We start from the raw sequence: 24670 nt of genomic DNA on the forward strand, positions 1-24670 counted from the left end.
ATATTATTAAATCAAGTTAAAAGGTTTCTCTGAGTCCTTTTACAAAATATAACCATCCTCACACTCCAACAGCTCATTAAATCCAAAAAAAGCATTCGTATCCACTCAAAATATAACCCTCCTCACACTCCAACAGCTCATTAAATCCAAAAAAATCATTCGTATCCACTCACTCCAACCGAACACGCTCACCCATGCCTCCGGTACGTCCAAGCCCACTGCTCACAAAACCTTTACCCCTCCCTCCATCCATACATATACTTTGTAAATTAGAGAAACAGACTTCTCTCTAAGCATTATATTTAAAATTTATGCAGCACCTGATTGGTGAAGATGTATTGTAATACGAGCATTAACTCTCCTTTTGCAGATGAATACACGAAGCAACAAGGAAGAACTCGGCCGTAATTGGCTTAAGGAGGTAATCAAGCCTGGTCTACAGGCATCACAGGTAATAGGAATCTACAATGATGCCTCCAAAATTTATGATCAGGTGAGTGAGTAGTAAAGAGTACACACATGCAAACATTATCTCTCGGTCCATAGCAGGATTCAAACCTGTAAACTCGGCATCAGAGTATACACCACTTTGTCCACACAGCTAGACGGTTACTTCTCCATACCCAGGAGCATCAGGTTTGTACAGGGTTATCTCATCAAATCCTACCAATTGCTAAATGTTAATCATTTCAAAATCTCTCTCATAGTTCACTGCATGTGGCAGGATTTGATGAAAAAACTTTGTACAAGCCTGGTGCCCCAGGGTATGGTGCCTGTTACGGCCCCCTGCCAAACTAGCGGTTAAATAGTTAACCTGCCGGCCGGCAGTACCAATGGGTACGTCATCAAACCCATTGTGGGGACTGCTGAGCCGGCCTTAAAGCATTAAGTACCTGAACTCCTCAGGGTACGCATTTAAGCAGTAGGCACCTGGACACCTAATAGTACACATCTACTGGCTTTAGAAACAGTATGTAACTGAGCACCTCACGGTACGCATCTACGCAGTAGGTACCTGAACACCTAATCGTACACATCTACTGGCGTTAGAAGAACCGCTCACCGCAGCTCACTGAGTCTGTTGGCCTCAGTTACTTGACGGCCGCATTCAGTGAGCTTGCAGCATGGTGTTCGGCTAGCGGTGTGTCAACCGGCTTTGGAGAGGATTTACTGGACTACCGGTGATGTCTGCGGACTCACCGCCTACGCTTGTCAACTGTGGGCCGGAGTCATCTGATGCTGTTTAGTGGGACATTACATGAAGAAAAGGTTGGAGTGTTACACTAAACTGGGCTAGGACCGTAGTGTGACACTTAGGGACGTATGATGGAGTGGAACACTGAGATATGCTACAGGACCGTAGTGGAACACTGAGAAGAAAAGGGTGTCGTGTGACACTGAAGATGGCCTGGTTGTAGTGTACATTGAATAGTGTCATGTGACTGGCCGCGACAAAGACGCTATGCGGGTAGTGTGACGCAAGGACAAGGGTGTCAAGTGTGACACGGTTGGGAAAGTGTGTGTATTACACGGAGAAAAGTATGTCAAGTGACAGTGGAGAAAGAGCGTCACAACTCGGATAAGTGTCGTGAGAAACGCAGTTGATTGTAATTTATTATTTTAGCAAAGATATATATAGTGACACAAGAGTGTCAAGAGTTGTACCCTGTGTAGGGTTACGAATTATTTATTTTAGTTAGATGCTAATTATAATTTATTGTAACATGTATATATCAGATGTTAGTTCAAATACCTATAGACATAGTATGTGTATATATATATATATATATATATATATATATATATAAATAAAATAGGGAAGTACTACCTCTAGAACTGTCCTGGGGACCCTCATCCTCAGAAAAAAGAATAAACTTGCTTCAGGGAAAACTCAAGGTTCTCCCTGAAGCTGTTTGATAATTTTCTCCTACCACCCCCTATATTTGATATATATTTCATTTAAAACGCAAAATACATTGACAAAACATTCACAAAAATACAATAGAAAGTAAAACAACATAGATAACACACACATGTATATATGATTATATATATATATATATATATATATATATATATATATATATATATATATATATATATATATATATATATACACACACACACATATGTGTGTTTGTGTATATTTCGCCTGCTCTTGCGAATTCCTTGCATTGTTAATATCTCACGTAAGGCTGATACATACAGGAGATGAGATGAAAAGCTGTAAGCCTTCTCCCTGAAAGCTGGCTGCCTTGGATCAAAGCCTAGCGCAAGCTGGACTCAAACGTATGGGTCCAGTGTGGGTAGATTGGTAAAGCACTGCGTACCTTGTTCCAAGGTTCGTAGGTTCGAGTCTCCTTCAGCCAGAGATCAGTGTTTGTATATATTTCGCCTGCTCTTGCGAATTCCTTTATATATATATATATTATATATATAATTATTTAACACATCCGCTATATATTCTACATATGCTTTATTTGAAAAAAAAGATACATTGACAAAATACATTGACAAAAATACAATATGGAATAAAACAACATAGATAACTCAGAGCTACATCTCGAATACTTCGCCCAGCTCCCCGGCAGTGGGCCGCGTGCCCAGAATGCTGCAGGCATTTTCCCTCTGGGTCGCGACACTGAGTCTCTGAAAGAGGAAGCTGGTCGCCCTGTGGTCATTGGTTTCTATGATGAGCTTTTCACCCAGCTCTTTGAGGAACTTTAGAGCACACTTGCTCCAAGTGTGTCTGACGCTATTGGGATGAAGTTATAGCAAGGGGGAAGGTGTTCTGGGCCTCCCTGTTCCTGGCAGCTCCACCCTCTTCAACTACGGAGTATGGCAAGTAGGTGACTGCCAAAGTGGCGGTGTAGGTGTAGTCCCAGGCAATCCGCTTTGCATCCTTCCAAGGTAGCATAGTGGCTCCATCAGGACGCTTTTGACGTCCGTCAGACCTCTGCACTTTGGGTTCACGTTGAGCTGGGCAACGGGCGTGGCGAGGCTTCTCTTTATGATGTCATTGACCTCCTCATGTCTGGCATACTTCCCTTCTGATGTGTGACACACGAGACCATGAAGTCCGAATTGATCAGCTGTCGCCCTGCCGCAAATACACCAATGTTCGGTGAGGATGGGGGCGGCTAGGCGAAGAGCAACACCAATCCGAATGGCCTGTGGGTCGAGACGGGTGCCCAGGGAGGAACTGGGAACAGCTAACAGGAAATCTCCCGAGTGTTGTGCCTTCACAGCCAGGAGATGAGCTTCGTCCTTTGCAATATCTCTCTCTCTCTCTCTCTCTCTCTCTCTCTCTCTCTCTCTCTCTCTCTCTCTCTCTCTCTCTCTCTCTCTCTCTCTCTCTCTCTCATATAATATATATATATTTATATATTATATATATATATGAGATAATGTATTGTGAGGTAATAGGAAATATTCTCCTCGCGTTGCCTTACCTTTGTTAATGCTGAAATTTTTGAAATCAATAGTTTAATAATTGCTGTAAAATATTTGGTGAATATATTAACATGTATAATCTGTTACATGTTTTCTCCTATATTCTTCCAGTATACTGTTGATTGTAAATACCAAGGGCCGACCATTATGGCAGAGGAGGTCGCTCGACTGGTCGCAGAGGAGCTAAGGCATGAGGTTAGAGTTCTGGACGTTGGCGCTGGTACTGGGTTGTTGGGACGCGAGCTCCACAAGTTAGGCTTTTCGTGAGTATGTTATTATTTTTCCAAACATCTATGTGTATAGTGTGTATAACTTGGTCACACAGTACATGAAAAATCACTGTGTATAGTGTGCATATCTTGGTCACAGTACAAGAGTCTTTGCTCAACACAAACAATCAAGCTAGATCTATCGAAATGTTATACAGAATTTAATAAGAAATATCTCTCTGCACTGTTCCTAGACTGGCATAAAAATGAGGTAAAATAAGATTTCGTTCGGATTTTTAATCCTGGAGGGTTAACCCAGGATAACCCAAGAAAGTCAGTGGGTCATCGAGGACTGTCTGTCTTATTACCATAGTGGTCCTCAATCTTGTCCCCCAGGATGCCACCCACACCAGTTGACTAACACCCAGGTACCTACTTGCTGCTAGGTGAAAAGGACAACAGGTGTAAGGAAACGCTTCAAAATGTTTCTACCCCGCGCGGGAATCGAACCCAGACTCTCCGTGTGTGAAGCAAGAACTTTACCAGCCAGGCCACGGCTTAAGAAACCATTCTTTCTAACCTATTATATTTTCCAGCAATAACTCTGAAGCTTGCAATTAACACATCTAAAAACATTATTACACTACTTTCTACCTGTCATAATTATCTCTAAGAAGTAGGTACTCTCTCATACACATAAAACTTAGCATTTCCATCATTAGTGAGAAACATAAATGGGCTGCTGTTTGTTACCTTTCAAAATGTCCCCTAATCTTTTAAATCCCCCATCCCTTACTCCCTCTATCTCTGTTCCCAAATGTCCCATCGCTATATCTAACCCACTGTGTATAACGTCCACCTCTACAATGTTTGTAAATAGTTAAAATTGGTTCATAGTTCAGGTATAAGACGTTTATAACAGAGAAACTTTCCTTACAATGCAATAAAAGCAAGACAGAGTAAATGCAGTAAACCAAGGTATTATCAAGTGATAAACCAGGGTATTATCAAGTGATAAACCAGGGTATTATCAAGTGATAAACCAGGGTATTATCAAGTGATAAACCAGGGTATTATCAAGTGATAAACCAGGGTATTATCAAGTGATAAACCAGGGTATTATCAAGTGATAAACCAGGGTATTATCAAGTGATAAACCAGGGTATTATCAAGTGATAAACCAGTGTATTATCAAGTGATAAACCAGGGTATTATCAAGTGATAAACCAGGGTATTATCAAGTGATAAACCAGGGTATTATCAAGTGATACACCAGGGTATTATCAAGTGATACACCAGGGTATTATCAAGTGATACACCAGGGTATTATCAAGTGATACACCAGGGTATTATCAAGTGATACACCAGGGTATTATCAAGTGATACACCAGGGTATTATCAAGTGATACACCAGGGTATTATCAAGTGATACACCAGGGTATTATCAAGTGATACACCAGGGTATTATCAAGTGATACACCAGGGTATTATCAAGTGATACACCAGGGTATTATCAAGTGATACACCAGGGTATTATCAAGTGATACACCAGGGTATTATCAAGTGATACACCAGGGTATTATCAAGTGATACACCAGGGTATTATCAAGTGATACACCAGGGTATTATCAAGTGATACACCAGGGTATTATCAAGTGATACACCAGGGTATTATCAAGTGATACACCAGGGTATTATCAAGTGATACACCAGGGTATTATCAAGTGATACACCAGGGTATTATCAAGTGATACACCAGGGTATTATCAAGTGATAAACCAGGGTATTATCAAGTGATAAACCAGGGTATTATCAAGTGATAAACCAGGGTATTATCAAGTGATAAACCAGGGTATTATCAAGTGATAAACCAGGGTATTATCAAGTGATAAACCAGGGTATTATCAAGTGATAAACCAGGGTATTAAGTGATAAACCAGGGTATTAAGTGATAAACCAGGGTATTATCAAGTGATAAACCAGGGTATTATCAAGTGATAAACCAGGGTATTATCAAGTGATAAACCAGGGTATTATCAAGTGATAAACCAGGGTATTATCAAGTGATAAACCAGGGTATTATCAAGTGATAAACCAGGGTATTATCAAGTGATAAACCAGGGTATTATCAAGTGATAAACCAGGGTATTATCAAGTGATAAACCAGGGTATTATCAAGTGATAAACCAGGGTATTATCAAGTGATAAACCAGGGTATTATCAAGTGATAAACCAGGGTATTATCAAGTGATAAACCAGGGTATTATCAAGTGATAAACCAGGGTATTATCAAGTGATAAACCAGGGTATTATCAAGTGATAAACCAGGGTATTATCAAGTGATAAACCAGGGTATTATCAAGTGATAAACCAGGGTATTATCAAGTGATAAACCAGGGTATTATCAAGTGATAAACCAGGGTATTATCAAGTGATAAACCAGGGTATTATCAAGTGATAAACCAGGGTATTATCAAGTGATAAACCAGGGTATTATCAAGTGATAAACCAGGGTATTATCAAGTGATAAACCAGGGTATTATCAAGTGATAAACCAGGGTATTATCAAGTGATAAACCAGGGTATTATCAAGTGATAAACCAGGGTATTATCAAGTGATAAACCAGGGTATTATCAAGTGATAAACCAGGGTATTATCAAGTGATAAACCAGGGTATTATCAAGTGATAAACCAGGGTATTATCAAGTGATAAACCAGGGTATTATCAAGTGATAAACCAGGGTATTATCAAGTGATAAACCAGGGTATTATCAAGTGATAAACCAGGGTATTATCAAGTGATAAACCAGGGTATTATCAAGTGATAAACCAGGGTATTATCAAGTGATAAACCAGGGTATTATCAAGTGATAAACCAGGGTATTATCAAGTGATAAACCAGGGTATTATCAAGTGATAAACCAGGGTATTATCAAGTGATAAACCAGGGTATTATCAAGTGATAAACCAGGGTATTATCAAGTGATAAACCAGGGTATTATCAAGTGATAAACCAGGGTATTATCAAGTGATAAACCAGGGTATTATCAAGTGATAAACCAGGGTATTATCAAGTGATAAACCAGGGTATTATCAAGTGATAAACCAGGGTATTATCAAGTGATAAACCAGGGTATTATCAAGTGATAAACCAGGGTATTATCAAGTGATAAACCAGGGTATTATCAAGTGATAAACCAGGGTATTATCAAGTGATAAACCAGGGTATTATCAAGTGATAAACCAGGGTATTATCAAGTGATAAACCAGGGTATTATCAAGTGATAAACCAGGGTATTATCAAGTGATAAACCAGGGTATTATCAAGTGATAAACCAGGGTATTATCAAGTGATAAACCAGGGTATTATCAAGTGATAAACCAGGGTATTATCAAGTGATAAACCAGGGTATTATCAAGTGATAAACCAGGGTATTATCAAGTGATAAACCAGGGTATTATCAAGTGATAAACCAGGGTATTATCAAGTGATAAACCAGGGTATTATCAAGTGATAAACCAGGGTATTATCAAGTGATAAACCAGGGTATTATCAAGCAATAAAATATAATCGAGACTGTAACTAAGATTATTTTTTCAACATAATGAAGGCAATATATATATATATATACCTTGACTGGAGAAGTGGGTTTAACACAGAAAAATGATTGTCTTAGCCAAAGAGTTATTCTTATCAGAGGAACAGGATAACATCACCTTCTATCAATAGACTGTGTATGATAGAAAAAAATCTATTAGTTCATAATAGACTGGGCAAGTGATCAATGGATATATAGAAAGTTGGTCATGAATATCAGTTTTATTATTATTATTATTATTATGGAGAGCGCTAAACCCGTAGGATTATACAGCGCATGTGGGGGGGGGGGGATGGAAGGTATTCAGGCTCAATTCCGGAAACTGGAGCACAGATCCAATTCCCTAGATCAAGAGCCCCTCACCAGCGTCAAGGAACCTTCCTTGAGGAGGAATATCAGATAAACTTCCAGTCAGGTTTAATCTTCAAGAATATAGAAATTTTTTGACGAATACCTGGAGACTTCGAGGGGGGGGGGCGTTCGAGGGGTAAACGCCCCCGCGCCTCGGTCTGAGACCAGGCCTCGAGGTAGGTCTAATAGCATCACCAAAAGTTTGAGAATGGAAATTACCTTTGAAGGGAAAATTGGTTTTAGTCCCTGGACTTGCTCTCCTCTTCCTTGGATCAGACCTGAATGGCTCCCATTCTCACAGGTGCTGTACGAGGAAAAGAGAAGAAATTAAAAATTAGACATAAAATAAAGAGAGAATTAGTGAAGCTACAAGAAGAATGAGAATAAAAAGATAACATAGTATCAGATCCCTTAAAAGTAGAATCAGATCCCTTAAAAGTAAAATCAGATTCCTTAAAAATAGGATCAGTTCCCTTTAAAATACAATCAGATCCCTTAAAAGTAGACTCAGATCCCTTAGAAGTAAAATCAGATCCCTTAAAAGCAGAATCAGATCCCTTAAAAATAGAATCAGAGCCCTTTAAAATAGAATCAGATCCCTTAAAAGTAGAATCAGATCCCTTAAAAATAGGATCAGATCCCTTTAAAATACAATCAGATCCCTTAAAAGTAGACTCAGATCCCTTAGAAGTAAAATCAGATCCCTTAAAAGCAGAATCAGATCCCTTAAAAATAGAATCAGAGCCCTTTAAAATAGAATCAGATCCCTTAAAAGTAGTATCAGATCCCTTGAAAGAAGAGAATAAGATCCCTTGTGTCGAATTAGCCAAATTGGCAAAATAAAAAATTAATGTTAATTAATAACTCTGTGGCAGAATTACATCTTTTTCAAAATAACTATTGATGCCATTAAACATAAAACCATTCGAGAATAATCAATTTTATTCATATAGAGTAAGTCAATTAACAGAGCCTAAAGAACAATTTAATCTATTCATCAATTTTAATGAGGTTTATGTCATAATCGATTAAAACCAGATTTCCAAAATTTTGTACATTATTGATAATAGGCACTTGGAAAATCCTAGAGGGACTAGTCCCAAATCTGTACACAGAAATCACTCCTTAGGAAGTGCAAAATCTGACAGATGAAATGCAGGGGCTCTATGAGTACCTTAAGAGACGACACAGTAAGTGTCAGGGGCAGAAGATTGTTCAGCATACATAAGGGGGATTACCAATAGACCCCTGGCTGTCTTCAAGAGGGAGCTGGACAGGCATCTAAAGCCAGTAACCAACCAGCCGGGCTGTGGTTCGTTCTTCGGTTTGCCTGCAGCCAGCAGTAACAGCCTGGTTGTTCGGGCCCTGATCCACCACGAGGCCTGGTCATGGACCGGGCCGCGGGGGCGTTGACCCCCGCGAAGTATCGTCTGGAAAGAATTTAGCATATGCACTGCACATCCATCTAACATAATTATATGATATATGTGGCAATAATCAGTATTTCCGAAGGCATAAATAACAATATGAGATTTTTTTTTCGACTAATTATTTTAATTATTTTAATGTCTATTACCTTTACGTACATAATAAAATTCTTTCCCAGTATCAATTCCCAAAATTTGATTTAAATCTGCTACATTCAGTTTAATGAATATTGCAAAGATCTCACCAAACTAGAGAATTACCCTATTTTCCGGCATATAAGACGCGCTTTTTTTCCTACAAAAAGAACCGTAAAATCAACCTGCGCCTTATATGCTCAAGGTCAGGGTTAAAAGTAAGCTTTACCTTACACTTTAACGCTTACCAACGTTACGTTACAGCTGCCTAGAAACAGCGTCTCATAAGCCTTACATCCTCGTGCGCCTTATATAACAGAAAATACGGCAACACATATTTATTCTAAAATGTATTTCTGTTCTTCATTAAAGTGGACGATTTTGAAGATTACTCAAAATATTGCCACAGGAATATCGATGCTCTGGAGCCCTCAGAAGGAATGATGAATATTCTTAAGAACACAGGACACTACCGAGTCAAGTATCAAGAGTTGATGGTCGTCGGACAACACACAGTTCCTCAGGGTAATAACATGTGTTCAAGAATGATCTGCCTAGAACAAGCCAGTAGGCGTATTTTCTTGTTCCTCTGTTTCTATATTAAATATTTGTTATATTTAAAGGAATCTGCTTGTATGTTACAGAGATTTGTCCAATAAGATATATTGAAACTACTACATAAATCAATCAACGTATATATATATATATATATATATATATATATATATATATATATATATATATATATATATATATAGAGATGGGGTCCACCTCTGATGTAAATTGTGGGACCCATAGCCTCGAAGTGGATAAAAAGGCTTCAAGGAAGAATATTTGGATTTCTTCCTGAAGCCATTTGAATATTCCACTTCCCCTACCACCCCATCTTTTAAACTATTTTTTTTTACCTTACATAATATATATATATATATATATATATATATATATATATATATATATATATATATATATATATATATATATATATATATATAAGACGGAGAATGATAGCAGATGAACAAGGAGGTTTGGTAGATAAAAGACTGTTGAGTAGACTTCAGGATGTACATGTTTACAGAGGGGCCACAGATATATCAGATCACTTTCTAGTTGTAGCTACACTGAGAGTAAAAGGTAGATGGGATACAAGGAGAATAGAAGCATCAGGGAAGAGAGAGGTGAAGGTTTATAAACTAAAAGAGGAGGCAGTTAGGGTAAGATATAAACAGCTATTGGAGGATAGATGGGCTAATGAGAGCATAGGCAATGGGGTCGAAGAGGTATGGGGTAGGTTTAAAAATGTAGTGTTAGAGTGTTCAGCAGAAGTTTGTGGTTACAGGAAAGTGGGTGCAGGAGGGAAGAGGAGCGATTGGTGGAATGATGATGTAAAGAGAGTAGTAAGGGAGAAAAAGTTAGCATATGAGAAGTTTTTACAAAGTAGAAGTGATGCAAGGAGGGAAGAGTATATGGAGAAAAAGAGAGAGGTTAAGAGAGTGGTGAAGCAATGTAAAAAGAGAGCAAATGAGAGAGTGGGTGAGATGTTATCAACAAATTTTGTTGAAAATAAGAAAAAGTTTTGGAGTGAGATTAACAAGTTAAGAAAGCCTAGAGAACAAATGGATTTGTCAGTTAAAAATAGGAGAGGAGAGTTATTAAATGGAGAGTTAGAGGCATTGGGAAGATGGAGGGAATATTTTGAGGAATTGTTAAATGTTGACGAAGATAGGGAATCTGTGATTTCGTGTATAGGGCAAGGAGGAATAACATCTTGTAGGAGTGAGGAAGAGCCAGTTGTGAGTGTGGGGGAAGTTCGTGAGGCAGTAGGTAAAATGAAAGGGGGTAAGGCAGCCGGGATTGATGGGATAAAGATAGAAATGTTAAAAGCAGGTGGGGATATAGTTTTGGAGTGGTTGGTGCAATTATTTAATAAATGTATGGAAGAGGGTAAGGTACCTAGTGATTGGCAGAGAGCATGCATAGTTCCTTTGTATAAAGGCAAAGGGGATAAAAGAGAGTGCAAAAATTATAGGGGGATAAATCTGTTGAGTGTACCTGGTAAAGTGTATGGTAGAGTTATAATTGAAAGAATTAAGAGTAAGACGGAGAATAGGATAGCAGATGAACAAGGAGGCTTTAGGAAAGGTAGGGGGTGTGTGGACCAGGTGTTTACAGTGAAACATATAAGTGAACAGTATTTAGATAAGGCTAAAGAGGTCTTTGTGGCATTTATGGATTTGGAAAAGGCGTATGACAGGGTGGATAGGGGGGCAATGTGGCAGATGTTGCAAGTGTATGGTGTAGGAGGTAGGTTACTGAAAGCAGTGAAGAGTTTTTACGAGGATAGTGAGGCTCAAGTTAGAGTATGTAGGAAAGAGGGAAATTTTTTCCCAGTAAAAGTAGGCCTTAGACAAGGATGTGTGATGTCACCGTGGTTGTTTAATATATTTATAGATGGGGTTGTAAGAGAAGTAAATGCGAGGGTCTTGGCAAGAGGCGTGGAGTTAAAAGATAAAGAATCACACACAAAGTGGGAGTTGTCACAGCTGCTCTTTGCTGATGACACTGTGCTCTTGGGAGATTCTGAAGAGAAGTTGCAGAGATTGGTGGATGAATTTGGTAGGGTGTGCAAAAGAAGAAAATTAAAGGTGAATACAGGAAAGAGTAAGGTTATGAGGATAACAAAAAGATTAGGTGATGAAAGATTGAATATCAGATTGGAGGGAGAGAGTATGGAGGAGGTGAACGTATTCAGATATTTGGGAGTGGACGTGTCAGCGGATGGGTTTATGAATGATGAGGTGAATCATAGAATTGATGAGGGAAAAAGAGTGAGTGGTGCACTTAGGAGTCTGTGGAGACAAAGAACTTTGTCCTTGGAGGCAAAGAGGGGAATGTATGAGAGTATAGTTTTACCAACGCTCTTATATGGGTGTGAAGCGTGGGTGATGAATGTTGCAGCGAGGAGAAGGCTGGAGGCAGTGGAGATGTCATGTCTGAGGGCAATGTGTGGTGTGAATATAATGCAGAGAATTCGTAGTTTGGAAGTTAGGAGGAGGTGCGGGATTACCAAAACTGTTGTCCAGAGGGCTGAGGAAGGGTTGTTGAGGTGGTTCGGACATGTAGAGAGAATGGAGCGAAACAGAATGACTTCAAGAGTGTATCAGTCTGTAGTGGAAGGAAGGCGGGGTAGGGGTCGGCCTAGGAAGGGTTGGAGGGAGGGGGTAAAGGAGGTTTTGTGTGCGAGGGGCTTGGACTTCCAGCAGGCATGCGTGAGCGTGTTTGATAGGAGTGAATGGAGACAAATGGTTTTTAATACTTGACGTGCTGTTGGAGTGTGAGCAAAGTAACATTTATGAAGGGATTCAGGGAAACCAGCAGGCCGGACTTGAGTCCTGGAGATGGGAAGTACAGTGCCTGCACTCTGAAGGAGGGGTGTTAATGTTGCAGTTTAAAAACTGTAGTGTAAAGCACCCTTCTGGCAAGACAGTGATGGAGTGAATGATGGTGAAAGTTTTTCTTTTTCGGGCCACCCTGCCTTGGTGGGAATCGGCCGGTGTGATAATAAATAAATAAAAATAATGTATATATATATACATATGTATATATATATATATATACATATGTATATATATATATATATACATATGTATATATATATATATATATGGTGCCTAATATGTCAGTTAAAAGATATTTTTAATTTATGTTGATATAAAAATTAATGATTTTGTACCAAAACAACCTTAGAAAACTTACCTGACCTCGTTATAATAAGCGCAATTTAATTTAACCTAGTCCATCTAAATATATTTTATATTGGTGTACAATAATTTAATAAACAATGAAATAAATTTTTCTCGTTAGCTTCAGAATGATTTTTGCGAAATTACTGCATGCATTAATTTTCGCTTGCCCTATTCAGCAAGAAGTGCGTTGCTATTCAAGTGAAAAAAAGGCAAGTTTCACGTATTCGGCACGACATATATATACATATATATGCTTTGTTGACAGATACGTACGATTTGCTGGTGATGTGTGGATCGATGGCTCCGGGTCACATTCCAGCTGAATGTGTGGAAGATTTTATCCGTGTTACAAAGCCAGGTGAGTCCCTCTGTATTGTCCCTAATTACCATAACAGGTAGAATAATACTTTTTCTCACCCAAATGAGAAATAATAAATTAAAGAGTCACATTTGCAGTATACGGAACATTTCTTGACACCGCTCAGCTTAGTGGGTTTATCATGCCACAAGCGATGAGCTTAGTAAAGTAGAGTAAGGAAATGAATGATAGTGAGAATCATTGACTATACGAGTATGTGCGATGTACGACAGGTCACGATGGCTCACGAAATCGTAATGACACGATTGCAAACAAATTATACAACGGGCAGGGTTAGAACCCGCAATCAGAGAGTCAGAAACTCCAGACCGACGTGTTAACCACTGGGCCAGCTAGCTACAATAAGATTCATCCAACTAGGTGTATTTATACACCATAGAAAGGTTAACATAGGCACCACTGTGACCACAAATGCTAGCTGGTCCAGTGGCTAACGCATCGGTATGGAGTTTTGGGACTCTCTGATCGCGGGTTCTAACCCCGCTCGTGGTAAGGTCGGGACTCGACGATTCACATACTATCTAAAAGTTTTGTAACAAGTTCGGTTTTATTATAGACATCATTATTTTTGGCTAAAGTTGTTGAAAATACTGATGTTTACTGATTCATCATCTCCTCTACTCTGGGTGTCGTACTCTCTTCTCTGGGTATCGTACTCTCTTCTTTGGGTGTCGTACTCTTTGGCAGTATGTAGTACACCTTAGTACTTCATTTCCTGGGTATATGCAATAATCGGAAATAGGCGGTACGAGATGCAAAGCAGTGGGGAAGTTGAATGATAGCTCTACGACTTTCGTGTTGGAATAAACACATCAGGAGCATTGCCAGCTTCTGTTGATGTGTTGATTGCAATACGAAAGGCCCAGAGCTATAATTCAACCCTGTGGTTATTTTACTCTCACACACATAACCACAAATAGGTGAGTGCAAATAGGTGAGTGCACACACACACACACAAACACACAAAATCACCCAAAATCACACACCCAAGTGCAACAGAAACAATGGGAAGACCAGAACGAGCCCCTGGTTTACCCGACGGTGTAAGGAGGCAAAAACAAAGTGCAATAGAGAATGGAAAAAGTACAGAAGGCAGAGAACACATGAAAATAGGGAGATCAGTCGCAGAGCCAGGAACGAGTATGCACAGGCAAGGAGGGAGGCCCAACGACAGTATGAAAATAACATGGCATCGAAAATCAAGACTGACCCGAAACTGTTGTATAGCCACGTCAGGAGGAAGACAACAGTCAAAGACCAGGTGATCAGATTGAGGACAGAAGGTGGAGAACTCACAAGAAATGATAGGGAGGTATGTGAGGAGCTGAACAGGAGATTTAAGGAAGTTTTTACAGTAGAGACAGGAAGGGCTTTGGGAAGACAGCACAGAAGGGAACATCAAGAGGGAATATACCAACAAGAGTTGGATGACATACGAACAACCGAGGAGGAGGTGCAGAAGCTGCTAAGTGACCTTGATACCTCAAAGGCGATGGGACCGGACAACATCTCCCCATGGGTCCTTAGAGAAGAAGCAGAGATGCTGTGCGTGCCCCTAACCACAATCTTCAACACATCCCTTGACTATGGAACAATACTCTTCTCCAGACTGAGAGACTGACCACCTCAAAACTTCAAGGGTGATGGACTGATTACATCGTCTTCAAGTATCCTCTGCTTCTATCAACTTTTCTGTACTCGACTGAAGAAGCCTACTGTGTAGGCGAAACGTTTCGGAATAAAGATACCTAACTGTTGCATATGTGTCTTACCTAACAACCTGTCGGTATTTTATACCATTTTAATGTTCACATCCCTTGAAACTGGGCAACTACCTGGGAAATGGAAAACAGCAAATGTAGTCAGCATATTTAAAAAAGGAAACGGAAATGAGGCACTAAACTACAGACCTTTGTGTCTGACATGTATTGTGTGCAAAGTCATGGAGAAGATTATCAGGAGGAGAGTGGTGGAACACCTGGAACGGAACAAGATTATAAATGAAAACCAGTATGGGTTCATGGAAGGCAAATCCTGTGTTACAAACCTTCTGGAGTTTTATGACAAGGTAACAGAAGACATGAGAGAGAGGGGTGGGTTGATTGCGTTTTCCTAGACTGCAGGAAGGCCTTTGACACAGTTCCCCACAAGATATTAGTGCAGAAGCTGGAGGATCAGGCGCATATAACAGGGAGGGCACTGCAATGGATCAGGGAATACCTGACAGGGAGGCAACAACGAGTCATGGTACGTGAAGAGGTATCACAGTGGGCGCCTGTGACGAGCAGGGTCCTGCAGGGGTCAGTTCTAGGACCAGTGCTATTTTTGATATATGCAAACGACATGATGGAAGGAATAGACTCTGAAGTGTCCCTATTCGCAGATGATGTGAAGCTGATGAGAAGAATTAAATCGGATGAGGATGAGGCAGGACTGCAAAGAGACCTGGACAGACTGGATATGTGGTCCAGAAACTGGCTTCTCGAATTCAACCCTGCAAAATGCAAAGTCATGAAGATTGGGGAGGTGCAAAGAAGACCGCAGACAGAGTATAGGCTAGGTGGACAAAGACTACAGACCTTACTCAGGGAGAAAGACCTTGAGGTGACCATAACACCGAGCACATCACCGGAGGCACACATCAACCAAATATCTGCTGCAGCATACGGGCGCCTGGCAAACCTGAGAATAGCGTTCCGATACCTTAATAAGGAATCGTTCAAGACACTGTACACTGTGTATATTAGGCCCATACTGGAGTATGCAGCACCAGTCTGGAACCCACACCTGGTCAAGCACGTCAAGAAGTTAGAGAAAGTACAAAGGTTTGCAACAAGGCTAGTCCCCGAGCTCAGGGGAATGTCGTACGAGGAAAGGTTGAGGGAAATCGGACTGACGACACTGGAGGACAGAAGGGTCAGGGGAGACATGATAACGACATACAAGATACTGCGGGGAATAGGCAAGGTGGATAGAGATAGGATGTTCCAGAGAGAGGACACAGAAACAACTGGAAGCTGAAGACTCAGACGAGTCACAGGGACGTTAGGAAGTATTTCTTCAGTCATAGAGTTGTCAGGAAGTGGAATAGCCTAGCAAGTGAAGTAGTGGAGGCAGGAACCATACATAGTTTTAAGAAGAAGTATGACAAAGCTCAGGAAGCACAGAGGGAGAGGACCTAGTAGCGATCAGTGAAGAGGCGGGGCCAGGAGCTGAGTCTCGACCTCTGCAACCACAATTAGGTGAGTACAATTAGGTGAGTACAATTAGGTGAGTACACACACACACACACACACACAACGATCTAGTAAGTATTTGTTTAGTCAGAGTTGTGAGGAAGTGGAATAGTCTGGCAAGTGACGTAATGGAGGTAGGAACTATACATAGTTTTAAGACGAGGTATGATAAAGCTTATGGAGAGAGGATAGAGAGGACTTAGTAGCGATCAGTGAAGAAGCAGGGACAGGAGCTATGACTCGATCCCTGCAACCCCAAAGAGGTGAGTACACACACACATATATAATTTTTTTTTTCTTCTTCAACAAGTCGGCCGTCTCCCACCGAGGCAGGGTAACCCAAAAAAGAAAGAAAATCCCCAAAAAGAAAATACTTTCATCATTCAACACTCACCACACTCACACATTATCACTGTTTTTGCAGAGGTGCTCAGAATACAACAGTTTAGAAGCATACACATATAAAGATACACAACATATCCCTCCAAACTGCCAAATCCCAAACCCCTCCTTTAGAGTGCAGGCATTGTACTTCCCATTTCCAGGAGTCAAGTCCGACTATATGAAAATAACCGGTTTCTCTGAATCCCTTCACTAAATATTACCCTGCTCACACTCCAACAGATCGTCAGGTCCCAAGTATCATTCGTCTCCATTCACTCCTATCTAACACGCTCATGCACGATTGCTGGAAGTCCAAGCCCCTCGCCCACAAAACCTCCTTTACCCCCTCTTTCCAACCCTTTCGAGGACGACCCCTACCCCTCCTTCCTTCCCCTATAGATTTATATGCTTTCCATGTCATTCTACTTTGATCCATTCTCTCTAAATGACCAAACCACCTCAACAACCCCTCTTCTGCCCTCTGACTAATGCTTTTATTAACTCCACACCTTCTCCTAATTTCCACACTCCGAATTTTCTGCATAATATTTACACCATACATTGCCCTTAGACAGGACATCACTGCTTCCAACCGTCTCCTCGCTGCTGCATTTACCACCCAAGCTTCACATCCATATAAGAGTGTTGGTACTACTATACTTTCATACATTCCCTTCTTTGCCTCCATAGATAACGTTTTTTGACTCCACATATACCTCAACGCACCACTCACCTTTTTTCCCTCATCAATTCTATGATTAACCTCATCCTTCATAAATCCATCCGCCGACACGTCAACTCCCAAGTATCTGAAAACATTCACTTCTTCCATACTCCTCCTCCCCAATTTGATATCCAATTTTTCTTTATCTAAATCATTTGATACCCTCATCACCTTACTCTTTTTTATGTTCACTTTCAACTTTCTACCTTTACACACATTCTCAAACTCATCCACTAACCTTTGCAATTTTTCTTTAGAATCTCCCATAAGAACAGTATCATCAGCAAAAAGTAACTGTGTCAATTCCCATTTTGAATTTGATTTCCCATAATTTAACCCCACCCCTCTTCCGAACACCCTAGCATTTACTTCTTTTACAACCCCATCTATAAATATATTAAACAACCATGGTGACATTACACATCCCTGTCTAAGACCTACTTTTACCGGGAATATTTTCCCTCTCTTCCACACACCCTAACCTGAGCCTCACTATCCTCATAAAAACTCTTAACAGCATTTAGTAACTTACCACCTATTCCATATACTTGCAACATCTGCCACATTGCTCCTCTATCCTCTATCATATGCCTTTTCTAAATCCATAAATGCAATAAAAACTTCCATACCTTTATCTAAATACTGTTCACATATATGCTTCAATGTAAACACTTGATCTACACATCCCCTACCCACTCTGAAGCCTCCTTGCTCATCCGCCATCCTACATTCTGTCTTACCTCTAATTCTTTCAGTTATAACCCTACCGTAAACTTTTCCTGGTATACTCAGTAAACTTATTCCTCTAATTTTTAGTCTCTTTTGTCCTCCTTCCCTTTATATAAAGGGACTATACATGCTCTCCGCCAATCCCTAGGTACCTTCCCCTCTTCCATACATATATTAAACAAAAGTACCAACCACTCCAACACTATATCCCCCCCTGCTTTTAACATTTCTGTCATGATCCCATCAGTTCCAGCTGCTTTACCCCCTTTCATTCTACGTAATGCCTCACGTACCTCCCCCACACTTACATTCTGCTCTTCTTCACTCCTAAAAGATGGTATACCTCCCTGACCAGTGCATGAAATTACCGCCTCCCTTTCTTCCTCAACATTTAAAAGTTCCTCAAAATATTCTCGCCATCTACCTAATACCTCCATCTCCCCATCTACTAACTCTCCTACTCTGTCTTAAACTGACAAATCCATACTTTCCCTAGGCTTTCTTAACTTGTTTAACTCACTCCAAAATTTTTTCTTATTTTCATTAAAATTTCTTGACAGTGCCTCTCCCACTCTATCATCTGCTCTCCTTTTGCACTCTCTCACCACTCTCTTGACCTTTCTTTTACTCTCCATATACTCAGCTCTTCTTATAACACTTCTGCTTTTTAAACACACACACACACACACACACACACACACACACACACACACACACACACACACACACACACACACACACACACATATATATATAAATATATATATATATATATATATATATATATATATATATATATATATATACATATATATGTCGTGCCGAATAGGTAAAACTGAAAATTGGTGAATTAGCAAGAACTCATTTAAAAATAAGTCCTTTATAAATTTTTCTCATTTACGTTTAAAGTTATGATTATTTTTTCATTTATGCCAATGCAAAAATTAATAATTTTGTACCAAAAGCACCTTAGGAAACATACCTGACCTTATAATAACAAGTGCAATTTGATTTAGCCTAATCCAACTTAATATATTTTAGATAAGTTTTCAATAATTTAATAATAAATAAATACATTGAAATATGTATTTTTTTCGTTAGATTCAGAATGATTTTTGGGGAAACTACTGCATACAATTAGCGAGACGAGCGTTGCTATTTAAGCCAAAATCGAATAATCAGGGCACTTTAAACCATATATATATAATTACACTCTCTTTAGCATGTGTTTGGTGATTAGCATATTAATGTATATTTCGATATATATTTATTGGCGTACGATTAACCTTGAACTTACACGTTCTACCAGATCTATGAATATTTATATCCAAAAAATATAATTATTCCGTTCACCTCACATTCCACAGTGAACGTAATGGAAGGGACCAGTGAGTTAAATCTTCAGGATTTTCACTACAAGAACACTGAGTATATCGTCCACATACCTCAACAACTTAGCACTTTTAAGATGTTTTTGAGTATTTTGTTCCCAGTATACATGTACAAATTAATACACGAGACAAAGGATTACCCATAGCCATGCCAAATTTCTCTAAGTAGTTTTTCACCCCACACAAATTTAGAATAGGCAATTTAATCAAATCAATAATTTGATTAGTGTTTAACGGAAAGTCATATTCTGGAAGGTCTTAAGCATATCAGTCCTACAGATCATCTAATGGTACTTTAGTAAACAACGCTGTTACATCAACACTAAATTTGAAATCACTAGACATTTTAATGCCTAGAACTCATTTTTTTTTAAACCTTTCACCACACCTAGAACTCTATTAATAAGATCACTGCACTGGTTTCTGCTAATCAACTCTCTGTACACCTGTCTCCATCTATCCTGGATGACAGTAAATAGTAATCATCTCTCTGCACGTCTTCTATCTCCATCTCTCCTGCATGACAGTAAATGAGTTCTCATCTTACATCATAACACTTTCAATTTTCATAATTCATTATCACTACTATTACCACTAATATTGCCTCTGCCACAGGTGGATGGGTGGTCCTTCTGATACGACTGGAGTACCTGTTGACAGCTGAAGACTACAAAGACAAACTGGAGGCTCACATGAATCGTTTGCAGAAGGAAAACATGTGGTGTAAGGTAATGTTCTCGAGTTCATTTCCTCCGCATTTTATCATAAATGTTTGGTAGTGTAATGATGTAAGTTCACGTCGAAGTTGAGGGTTAAACGAAGTAGGTAAAAAATGAATGCGCCAGGGTTTATATAGTGTTAATAGCTGTTAATGAGAATAAGTACTACGTATCTGTCGATGCTTAGTCCTGACGGCAGTCGTGAGCGGATGTATCCCTTTGAAGCTTAGTTTTGATACCTGTAGGTAAACTGTTTAACTTACCCCCAACGAAAACCAGAGGTACCATGGGCACACTATAACACAGTAAATGTCTGAGGCTCAAGACTTTTTCAGCAGTCCCCTATCATACATAAGGGAAATTACCAATAGACCCCAGGCCGTCTTCATGAAGAAACTGGACTGAAATCTAAAGTCAGTGCCCGATCAGCCAGGTTGTGGTTCGTACGATGGACTGCGTGTAGTCAGCAGTAATATCTTGGTTGATCAAACCTTGATCCACCGGGAGGGCTGGTCAAAGACCGGGCCGCAGGGGCGTTGACCCCCGGAAGAACCTTCAGGTGGATTCCAGGTAGGCAGAGTCTGCCAGCCTCTCTACAGACTAGCAAAGTTATGGTAAACACTTCCTCAGCAGGTTGGTGTCCGGTGTCCTTGATGACACCTGATTTCTGGTCAATAATCAAGCTGAATACTCTAGCGCACTTGGTCGCTGGTTGAAGCTGGGAGTGCAACGAGGATAGATACAAGACATGGTGAGATGACACTGACCAGCTCTAGAGATGAATCACCTCGCTTGCCCTATAACAACACTGCTACCTACTATGTACAATATAATGGACTGCAGTCCATATAAATGAAGAAAGTGAGGGACAAAATTAACGTATATGCCCCCGGGTCTCCTGTGAGCTCGGTGTTTCGAACGTGTGATGTCTGGCACTCAGCTTAAGGTGTTACTCGTATACATGCTTGTAACACCCACATAATCAGAGTCCCCTTCTCTGTGTGTGAGCTCTGGTTTAAGGTCAGAAAGTCCCTGAAAAAAACACTTAAACGAATCTTGGTACTCTTTCATAAATGTCACCGATTAGATGCTGTGAGCACATGTCAAATTACAGGCACTGTATTTTAGATACTAAACTCTGTGGTATAATCTGGCTGGTATAGGTAGAATCTTAGCCAAGCTAGCAGTTGTAATGTTCAGGAAGACTTAGTTATTGTTAATGCTAGCTAATGCAGTGTTAAATTAAATTAGACAAGCAGCTGAAATATTATATAAGACCTTTAATTTACAAGGTAAGCAGTGATCTGGAATTAAATCTTCTGAGAAAATAAAAAAAAATGTTTGCAGCCGAAATTGAATGTTAAGTCACAACAAAATCTTTAATATTAAATAATACCAGCATCAGGAATATTAGTAATGCAAAATCAGTAATTCGTAAGCTAGGACCAGTTTAAGTAAAACCAACAGGCAGAGTGGCCAGACCTTCATGAAGAACAACAAATTCACACTTATAAAAGTCAGGCAGATTTGCTTCTTTCTAATTATTTTAAGAAGAGTTTTTGCAATTTCTGGTTCATTTTTCGCGATAAAGATGTTTCTGAAGAAATATTCTACTGTAGAGGTGAACTAGGAGTTGTTTCGGACATTATGTGCTAAGGGAACGAGGTTTTTTAAGAACTATCATGCACTAAAGGAAACAGGTGTTGCTTCGGCAGGTGTGTTTATGACTGTCATGTACTAATGGGAAAGGAGATTGGACCGGGAACTATATTGTGATAAAGTGGTAAAAAAGAGCAGTTTTGTACCTACTTTGGTGAAGAAAGAAGATGATAGGTCGACCACGTTGAGATATGGGGAAAAGAGATGGGATGGAAAACCTGCGTCCGAGGTATAACAACCACATAAACAGTCAACATCGTCATTGTTTGGTCGCTTTTATTTGTAATAAAGTAATTGTTGTATGCGAAGATTATGTAATCTTTATTCAGAGCATGTTAACACACTCATATAGGCTGCCTCACTTACCAGCGAACCAGATGCTAAGGGTCTGACTATCGGGGCCCCATCGTCAGATCAGTATCTAGGTTCAGCCAATCGTAAAGTGGATCTGGCAATTGTGAAGGTGACGTGGCTACCACTCACCTTTTCACCCTTGTCATTTTCATTTTACCGCTGGTTGAACCACGGTGGTCTGCTCTTTCTTGGCTGCTGTTTTGTCTTGATTACCGTGGCGTGCACTAATACCTATTGCTGTACATAGTGTATATAGTGTACATCTGCTACACTTGGTGAAGGATAATATAATTCAAAGTTTTTCAGCTGTGTTTATTTTGCTCCCTTTACGCCCAGGATAACAGGCCTTTGAGTACCTGGATTGTTATGTAATCTGAATTCATATTTTTGATGAAAATTTACAGTAATATTGCCTACCTCAAACATTTTCAACTGCCCTTCAGACTCATGAATAATGTAATTCTCAATATATTCTCTGTGGTATCCATACCTCTACATTACTTTCTCAGCCTTAAAAAAAACTATCGATGGAATATTGGTTTTGATATCATTTGAGTATATCCTGTACATTTAGACCAATTTTGAATTTAAAATACGCAATATTCAACAGGAAGTGAGAAAGGTGGTACCAAACTACTGTACTGACCACGAAGGAGTTTTATTTATCTATCGTGTTCTGTAAACAACGAGGGTGAGTATTCCTGCTACAATAAGTGCAGGTTACTGATACAGTCCACAAAATTGTCCTCAGTACTCCACTCTGTATGAGAATAAGAGATATAAAGTATCTTAAATATAGAACACTAATTATCTGAACTCAGAAAATATTCAGAAAAAAAAAACAGAAATGTGTTTATTGAAAAAAAATCTCTTCTGTCCATTCTATCACTAATCAGTAATTATAATGATCATTATACCTTAATATCCAGTTAAGTAATATACAACTACAATTATAAATATTCTCTACATCTGATAAAACGTGAATTAATTATCAGTAAACCTTATAATTTGCATTTGTAGAGATATTTCCATCACTTAAGAAGGTTGGTCACTATTCTGTCAGTAGTGCCTTTATACATGTACATGTCAAACACGTACTTGTTTCCATTACACGTACATACTGCTCAGTTTTTGAAATCAAAATCTAGTGGCTTTTTCCATGATATTTTCTTTGCTAGATGCCCAACTCTCACACATATCTTACTCATCAATTAACAATAGGTATTACAATAGGGTAACTTCTCTTACTGGACAGCATCCCAAAAAATGTACACGTATATATAGGATAACATTATATTCATATTGTTGCTTCCTTGTCATCTTCAATCTTCATGAATTAGTATATATAATAATGGGTTATGAATTATATTCAGAAGTTTTATGTTGATTTTTTACTCATCATTGATGAATTTAATATTATTATTATAAATGTTCTGACTGGAATATGTTAAAAGAAAAAAAAAAAACTTATATATGCAAGTAAACTGTATAAAGGACATGTAGGTAATTTACATATGTAAGACAATTATAATCACCCAAAAGAACGTATAACTGTAGTTATGTACATAAATACAAGTACGTACTTACTTATTTTTTGCTAATTACCTAATCCTGTAGTGTTAGTCTAAGTTATAGTAACATCCTGTAAAACTTCCATTCTACCTGGAGAGGGTTTCGGGGGGTCAACGCCCCCTCGGCTCTGTCTGAAACCAGGCCTCGTGGTGGATCAGGGTCTGATCAACAGGCTGTTACTGCTGGCTGCACGTAAACTGACGTAGGAACCACAGTCCGGTTGGTCAGATACTGACTTTAGGTGCCTAGATACTATTCTTAATATTTCTCCAGATAGATCACATGGGCAGGGAGGGTTAAAAATACAGATCCATTCAGATTTGGAAGAATGGGCATGGGCATGGCGTCTCAACACTCAAGATTACCACGGTGTCCCGTGGCTTGGCAGGCAACTCTCCCGCCTCACACATTGAGTGTCCGTTCCACCCGGCCGGGTGGAAACTTTAGGTAAATTTCCTTACACCTGCTGTCCCCGTTCACCTAGCAAGCAACCAGGTACCTGGGTGTTAGTCATTTGGTCTGGGTCGCATCCTGGAGGACAATATTTAAGGACACCAATGGAATTAAGACAGACAGTCCTCGATAACGCAGAGATGTAAGCC

The 24670-nt window shown here is 39.5% G+C and overlaps 1 protein-coding gene across 2 annotated transcripts; it reads left to right on the plus strand.

The window, feature by feature from the left end:
* The first annotated feature begins 345 nt into the window (after positions 1 to 345).
* Positions 346 to 24082, plus strand: LOC128697061 (methyltransferase-like protein 27). 2 transcript variants are annotated; one of them, XM_053788588.2, is made up of 6 exons: positions 346 to 493; positions 3565 to 3716; positions 9585 to 9700; positions 13187 to 13279; positions 20380 to 20492; positions 23107 to 24082. In XM_053788588.2, the coding sequence occupies exons 1-6, from the start codon at positions 371 to 373 to the stop codon at positions 23176 to 23178; spliced, it is 669 nt and encodes a 222-aa protein (XP_053644563.2). In that variant the 5' UTR covers positions 346 to 370; the 3' UTR covers positions 23179 to 24082. The 2 variants fall into 2 exon arrangements, with proteins under 2 accessions (XP_053644563.2, XP_053644564.2); XM_053788589.2 differs by having other exon boundaries at positions 350 to 451.
* Positions 24083 to 24670: the final 588 nt, after the last annotated feature.

This window comes from Cherax quadricarinatus, chromosome 49, assembly GCF_038502225.1.
Source record: "Cherax quadricarinatus isolate ZL_2023a chromosome 49, ASM3850222v1, whole genome shotgun sequence".
Lineage (NCBI taxonomy): Eukaryota > Metazoa > Arthropoda > Malacostraca > Decapoda > Parastacidae > Cherax > Cherax quadricarinatus.